At 37.3% G+C, this 8,027-nt stretch overlaps 1 protein-coding gene across 1 annotated transcript; it reads right to left on the bottom strand.

The window, feature by feature from the left end:
- Positions 1-30: 30 nt before the first annotated feature.
- bcl7bb (BAF chromatin remodeling complex subunit BCL7B b) lies at positions 31-3,294 on the bottom strand. Its single transcript, XM_008282610.1, has 6 exons — positions 3,144-3,294; positions 2,583-2,658; positions 1,669-1,756; positions 1,344-1,502; positions 1,038-1,141; positions 31-903 (listed from the first exon to the last, which is right to left on the bottom strand). The coding sequence occupies exons 1-6, from the start codon at positions 3,254-3,256 to the stop codon at positions 832-834; spliced, it is 612 nt and encodes a 203-aa protein (XP_008280832.1). The 5' UTR covers positions 3,257-3,294; the 3' UTR covers positions 31-831.
- Positions 3,295-8,027: the final 4,733 nt, after the last annotated feature.

Genomic DNA, 8,027 nt, shown 5'->3' with positions numbered 1-8,027 from the left:
GAAAATTTAACTCAGCAATAATACAACATATTACAATAGTCATATAATGTATTTATTGAAAACTAATGTGAAATTCAAAATTTCTTTGAATTATTTATTTAATTTCTAAACCAACTGTCTAGTCTTCATTGTGAACATGCCTGATTAAACAATAGGTTCCCCTGAATAGACCTGCCTTTGTAATACAGCAGTGATTACTAGATACTATGGTGAATAAGCACCAACCTTGCAACATACATGAATTGAAATGAAAAGTAGCATTTATTATGGTTTACAAAACGTTTTCAATTTTAAACATGGGCAAATTATATTATATATATATATATATATTACAAAAAGCATTATATTCCTGCATGTGATGAGCCAAAATAAGCCTTGTTCCAGAAAGGGCATTATATTCAATACATAATGGCACATCTAAACATCAATTTGCATAAAGCAATGGGCAGTAAGCCTTAAAAATAAAGCAATAGGATATGGAAACATGCAAAAGTTAAACTGTTCAGCTGCATATAGACAGAATCAGAAACAGTTGCCAGAAAACCAGACATTTACAGCATGTGCATGGAAATACACACGGCTGTAGACAAAGTTTGGAAAATCCTCACCATTCTTATGAAAAATCACTTCAAACAGCAACACTTCAAAGACCATTAAAAGTGAAAAAAAGATTATGCAGTAAATACATTTTTTTTGTCATTAGCTGAAATGTAATGAGTAATATTTGCGTAAATATGTAAAGAGAACCGGAATAATTTTAAAAGCTTAGCTAATCTTACAACAACTCAGGACAGGTATCATGTGCATTTCAACAAAATGATTATAAATAAGCTATCTCAGAACAGCATTTTCTCCTGTGCAAATCTTCTTTAAAGGAGGTGCTCCTGATTCATCCAGTTCCTCCTGTTGAATAAAATAAAACATATTAAAGAGGCAACTTATATATTTAACTGGCACATGCATCAGAGCGTATACATGTTAATAATTTAATCAAGAAAAATGTTGTTGGTCTTCCGTAGACCTAATTTTTAGTAAACCTGTGTGTCTTGGTTGCTCCGTCTGACAGTTCCTGATGAAAGAAGGTCCTCTTTGATGAGAGTAGGCGGCTCATCTGCTCCCTCTTGTCCTGAGTGAACTGGCTCTGAATTAACAAGGAGGCATGGAATCATGTCATCATTAATGTCATTAATAAAGCTTTGTTACCACCAGTGATTTACAGTCAACTAAGGGTAAGCCTCTATGTCTAAATCCATAAATACAGTATATTCTGTACGTCTTTTTAGAATTACAAGAGTAATGTGAAAAACCGAAGGAAAACGGGATTCAGAGAGGCATCCACGTACCATCCACACTCTCCTGGCCGAGCATCGGAGGTTGAGAGTCTTCAGTTCGGAGACTGGAGGTGTGTGGAGGGCTGACCTGCTGTGAGCTGGAGGTGCTGCTGCTGTTGTCCATTTTAGGCTGGTAAACGTCCGATAGAAAGCTCTGGTTGCTGTTTTCATCTGGGGCACAGGAGTCGCACAAGATGTTAGGTGATAGTTTCAACTATTAAATAATGTTTTTTTTCCTGGTTTATTTACTCGTGATATTTTCTTTTGGCTGTTCGACATACAGACATGTGTACGAAAGCTTCTCTATTTTTCTTTTAAAAAGAGTCACCGAGCTCACCAGTGAAATCCAACAAAGAGTTTGTGTTTTCCAGGACAACATCTTTCAACCCTCTAACATCTCCACTGGTGGATTTGGTGCGATATATCTGAAAACAGAAATTGGATTGTCAAATTCAATTCAAGTCAAGCCCAGCACAATTTAAACCAAAAGCCGCTGGGCCCAAGGGCTTTGCAACAAGAAATAAGACAGCCGTTACAAAACAACCTAAAAAGTTAAAACATTGAGGTAAAGAGCCTACAGTGTTTTTATTCATGGCGTGAATTTACCTAAGTAATTTAAACATATAGATTATAACCTTACAAATATCATAGAAAGCTTATGTTACTGTTATCAGAATCAGTTTTATATGAACACATACCATAAATTTGACTCAAAGGACTTACACAAAATAAAACACGAATGCATTTGAAGAAGGGCTACAGGTTACAGAAGGAAAGTTAATGTTTAACTACAATGTAATGTAAAAGAGCATGTTTGAGGTGAAACAAAGTTTAGTGCAAAACACAGTTTTAACAATAAATACAATTACTGACACCTTATGAGTTAGCTAGTTGATAGTGCAGAGGAAGAGAGAGCGTGTTCCTGGGATGAAATATAAACAGGTAAACAGCATATATATATATATTAGGGCTAAGACTCTAAGCTAAGCAATTAAATATAATAATGCTAATACCATACAATGTTATTAATTATGGACAGTAAGCCTACTAATTTAGAGCTAAGGTTCTGACACAAAAAATAAATAAATAAAACCCCAACAAATTCAAGGATACCCTGGATTCCCTAAGAATGAGCATTGTTTTGATCTTTTATGTATATGCTGAATTTTTTAAAATATATATATGTATATTTAATTCATGAGGAGGATGCAGGGAAGCAGCAGACAAACTGAACAAGACAAAGATCCACACCTGCTTTGTTTCTGTTACTGGCACCCACTTGAATATACGTAAGGATGTGTCTCCAACTGTCACCCATTTCTTCTCCCTGGGGATGGAATCAGTTTGATTAATTTCACAGAGGAGCTCAGTGCTCGTCTAACACCACCATCTGGTTAAACAACATTAATCTGTAAATACACTGTATATGCTCATGCCTTTTCTCTCCATATCAGAAATGACAGCTGATCAAATATATTACTACGCTCCCTTATAGCTCTCGCTTTCAGTGCAGGAGCATGTAAAAATCATGACAAGATGTCCGAAGGTGCTAATTAATGTCATTATTGTTTGACTAACAGGACAGTCGCCCGGATAGCAGCGCGCCATGTGAGGCTGGAGCCATATTGACAGCTCTCGGCGGAAAAACTCAACTAGCCCCGCCTCCCCTGTCAAACGAGCGCCCTGATTGGTGAGCGGCTCCGTCAATCATCTAACTTTTCCGACTGAAGTTTGTTGAGCGACGCAGCAGATATCAGGCTGCGGTCTACTAATACATTTCCCTCCATATTGTCCCCCAGAGAGCTTACGTACCATTTGCGCACTTTCTCGATGGCCGCCAAGACCTTTTTAATGTCGTCCTTAGCCCGACTTCGGGTCTCGGCGCGGCCTGATCGTCCCGACATCTTGATGCTGTTATGATTCATCTACAGATGCATCTGAAAACTTCAAGACCAAGCCCCAGTCCTCCGTTACAGCGGTAATCTCGCGAGATTTCATCATCTCATTTGTTTTTGTTTTTTTCTAGCCTTCTCCTTTTTTGGCTTCACCTTCCTCGATGTGCTTAAACTGTATGTGCTGGAATGATAGGCGGACACATCTGGTGTTAGTTTTTTATTGATCTATTTTTCAAGTTCTATTAATTCGGTTTTTTATTTTAATTTTATTTGTTCACGTTGAATCAATTATAAGTGTACAATTAAAAAATTTTTTTTGAAGTACTTCTCCTTTACTTGAGGATTTCCACTTTATGCTGCTCTATACATCTATACCGCCAGTTTTCCATGATGTGTGTTGCTTCCTTTTTCCACATTAGGATTTCACATTATGTACTTTGCTAAAAATAAACCCAGCAGTTCCCAACAATTTTAGGTTGTGTCCCAGTAAAAAAAAAAAAAGAAAAGAAAAAGAAAAAAAAAAAGGCCGTGCTAATGCTTAAATAGCATTACAATCATTTCAAATGGTTTTAAGGTATGTTAATACAATGTTAAAAATAAGCATCTGTGGGGGTTTTTGTGTTGTTTGTTTGTTTTTTAAAACAAAAGTGTACACACTTTTTTATTTTTTAGCTGTTTACAGGATAGTCATATGTAGGTTGTTTATTGGTCTCAATAAAACACTTTTTTTGTAATATTTGAAAGTGTAAGAGGAGGACTTTTGAAGGAAGATGCCCCCAATGGACATCTGTGATTGAACATATTTAATCATTACAATAGATAGAGAGATGTAATGATAAAATACAACAAACCATTTTTAAAACAAATTTTTTTGACAGTTGTAATAATAAACCATTTTTTATTTTTAAGAGAATGTTTTCAAAAGTCTTCTATTACATATTTCAGGGAACTTTTATTTCTTAATATAACATTATTTTAGGTGTATGTCATATAGTCATGTTTATTTGTTTAGCAGGAATATATATATATACACAAATATATATGTATTTGTGTGTTTATCTATTCATTTCATATATTTTTAAAAAGCATTCCATACCTAAAAGGAAACACTCCAAACACCCGAGGATAAGTGAATGCAGATTTGAGCTGTGGAACATTTTGTTTTCTTCTCTCCTGTAAAACTAACCTCACAACCACACCCGACTTACCCTGTGAAGGGTAAATCTCTGAAAGGGGACCTTGCTGGGCTGGGATCCAACTAAGTGGCAAAAAAAAAAAAAGTCCAGTTGGTCCTCTGACTTCTCTTTGCTTTAACATGTGTTTTTTGTGAGTGTGAAAAACCAGATTTGCCTTTACTACTGATAGTTTACAGACACGAGCATGGCTAACTGTACATGTTGGTTCCCACGTTCTACCAGCAGATGGTAGCCTTGTGTGAAGCAGAGAAAAAACAGGCTCCTCCTGCATCTCACTGTCTCAGAGCAAAGGTTGGCAGTCTGTGGCAATTTTGATTTATTGATGTGATAGGAATAACCTCTGACAGGAAACGATCTTTTTCTGGCTTATATCCTTCAGGGAGCACTCAAACAGGGTCAGCTGTCTTTAAACGGCTCCTTCCCACTCCAGCAAAACTCATCCTAGGGACTGTTTGGTGGACAGAGCCATTGTGATAATATTGTGGAGTGACACAAAGGGAACAAAGAAGTAGAGCTGATAGTTTTGTGTGACAGGCTCCACTGTTCAGAACTAATGTTTTGATACTTGGTGCTGGATGTCGTACGTTGTCTGCTGCAACATTTATGGCATAAATCATAAATCCTTGTGAAGTGTATTCAGACCATATGATGATTTTGTTGGCTTCATTTGCTGCATATGGCTGCCTTGGATTGTTGCTTTTTGTCAACACTCATTGGGTGCTTTGTATGAAAGCTCCTGATTCAAATAATTAAAATAGATTAGTCTTGTGATTTGAAAAAGCCCATAGTGAAAAAAGCAGTAATGATGATTGACACTTCAACTGCTGCTGTATACAAAATTAACCATAAATCTACAAGCTATGATAAAAACAATCTTCCTCCATTATCTTTTCTCTCTTAAAATAGGTTTTAAGGGTATACATCAACTAAAACTGAATACTTTTGTGCCCAAAGCTTCCTAAATCACCCATCCCAGCTGAAGTAACATATTCTTGTAAATATGTATGTGTCATATCTGTTTTACTGGAATTTGATAAGACTGCTGGTGCAGTTTTTGGACAAGGCTGGAGAAAGAAAGAAAAAAAAAACTCCACATATCAGTGATGTGGTGGGCAGGCTCTGCTGCAGCTCCAGCCAGTGGCTGACAGTACTGGGAGGAGTCAGGAACAGTTGCCAGAGAAAATATCCAAATAACAGCGACCTTTATCAGCGTGCAGCTGACAGGTGTCATCGTCCCCACAGCAGCAGCTGGAAGTCGTTCCTGTCAGGACGTTGTGCGTAAAAGCTGCTCACCGAGGTGCTTTGTTCTGTGCAGCAAGGTTTGTAGACATATACTGTGAGTTTTGTAAAGTTGTTGCAGGTATTGACACACATAACTTCCGGTTGTTCTGCTTGCCCACTTGTTTCTATGGAGATGTTTACTAACCATTTTTTCCTGCAGTGTGTTAGATTTGAAAAGCAACCAACATAAGAAGGGCAAAATAAGACAAAATGGAAAATGCTAGTAACAACACAATTAACAAGTAGGCATGACTGTAGGGTAACCAGGGGGAAGACGTTTCAGGTCTGTTCTTGGATGATAGAGGCCTTGGTAATTTTAAATAGCATGAGAATAGTTTAAGGTGGTTTTGAGGTATGTTGACATAATGCTGACAAAACAGATGCGCCTGTTTTTCTTTTTCTTTTTTCATTTTTATGAATACATTTTAGTTTTAGCGCTATTAAATATTAGTTTGAACAAAAAATGAAAAACGTTTTTGTAAAATTTAAAAGTGGAAGATTAGGACTTATGATGGAAGATGTACCCCTGATATGGGGTCAGAAGCCCCCCTCGGACTTCAATGATTTTCAGTGCTCTAGCCTAGATTTGTGATAAATAATGTACACCATCATCTAATCCAGTAACATGTCAGCAAACCAGCAATAACATGTGTCACTATTTGTCTAACTTTGTTTACTTGCTGCTCGTGTAAACAAGCTGTTTCCTGTTTTCTGTTCCATTTGGACACTTGTTTAAGAAAGAAAGAAAGAAAGAAAGAAAGAAAGAAAGAAAGAAAGAAAGAAAGAAAGAACGAAAGAAAGAAAGAAAAGAAAAGAAAAGAAACATTGTTCTCAAGGGATGTGTCTTATCCTGCATTTCCCTTTAACTAATGGTGTTTTACAGGTTGTTGTTAAAAAGGTGGTTACTATCAAGCCTTCTATGTGCGTACAGTAATATAGGTAATGAATAAATAATGACATAAACAACAAAATTTAAGATATTTATGAGCAACATAAATAAAATACATAAAAATAAATAATACAAATAAAAAAATTTAAAAAGAATGTTTATTCATAGGGAATCCAGTTTATCATCTGTAACGTTTGTTTTGAAATTAGTGAAGTTAATGTCCATGATTAATACTACTGTACTGATTTTAGGATTGATATGTATTATGGCCAGGTAAATTTGGGTTTTATGTTATTTTTTTTAAGTTAAATGACTCCGGTAAATTCAGATCTGGGATCTAAACTTTCATATTTGCACTTGTTAGGTGAATGTATAAACTGTTTTTAGTGTTATTATTATTATTATTATTATTTTACTGGAAAGCACTCTGGCCCTGTATTAATAGGTAGATTACATATATTCTATAGCTTGTTCATGAAATCTCACTTCGGCCGCATGTTATTTTTTCAGCTTTTATTCTGAAGAGAGGAAGTAGCAGTCTCCTCCTGCTCTAAGTGCGTCCAGCTTCATCCGCCGCCCGCAGCCTGCTGTCATTGACTGGGTGTTGGACTCGGAGACCAAATGCTCCATTGAACGGAGCGACGAGTCCAGCGCAGCATGGACGGCTGCCCGCCATAGTTGGTGCAGCTTTTATTTTAAGATTTCACAGCTCAGCCTGCTTACCGGCTGAAAGCTTTTTTTTTTTTTTTTTACTCTTTTCGTTTTTTCGCTGCTGTGTTGTTTTTTGTGTTTCTGTCACAGACGACAATGGATCGAGTGAAAAGCTCCATGCAGCAAGTCCCCAACGCGATCCCCAAAGTGATCCGACGGACCGGAGGGGCGAGCAGCCTGGAGCTGGAGAAGGAAAACTTTGAGAGAGGGCAGGTAGGGAGCACAGAGGCTCGTTTTATTGTCATTATAATAACATTATTGTGCTGAGATCGTGGGATGAGGGGTCCTGGCTGAGAGCCGCTTCATGTGGTGGGAGGATTATGAGCATGTCAGGCTGCTGGTTGTCAGCTAAACTAAACAAGAAAACTAACACACATCCACATCTTTGCTTTGGATGTGACTCATTGTTGACAGTTGTTTTTTTTTCCTCCCACTGTGTCTGATCCACATTATTAGTATTATTATAGTGACTTTCCCAGATGTCTGTCTGTGATCAGCAGATAAAGTACAACAAAAGAGCTGTTGAGATGTGGGTCAGTGGCCTTTTTTTTTGAATCCGGATAACTGTGCTGTTTAGAATATCTGGAGGCCGGCTGAAGCCTCCACGCTTCATGTGATGACAGGCTGCTTGGCTGAAGGCCTCTGGTTCCAGTGATGGAGATGATCTGGGAAGTGCTTTCGATTGGATGGTTGTTGTCTTTACTTTTATTGCAGCTGGTGAATA

This window comes from Stegastes partitus, unplaced genomic scaffold (genome assembly GCF_000690725.1).
Source record: "Stegastes partitus isolate 25-593 unplaced genomic scaffold, Stegastes_partitus-1.0.2 Scaffold279, whole genome shotgun sequence".
Lineage (NCBI taxonomy): Eukaryota > Metazoa > Chordata > Actinopteri > Pomacentridae > Stegastes > Stegastes partitus.
Note: the sequence above shows the minus strand (reverse complement) of the source record. Positions and strands in the feature narration are given on the sequence as shown.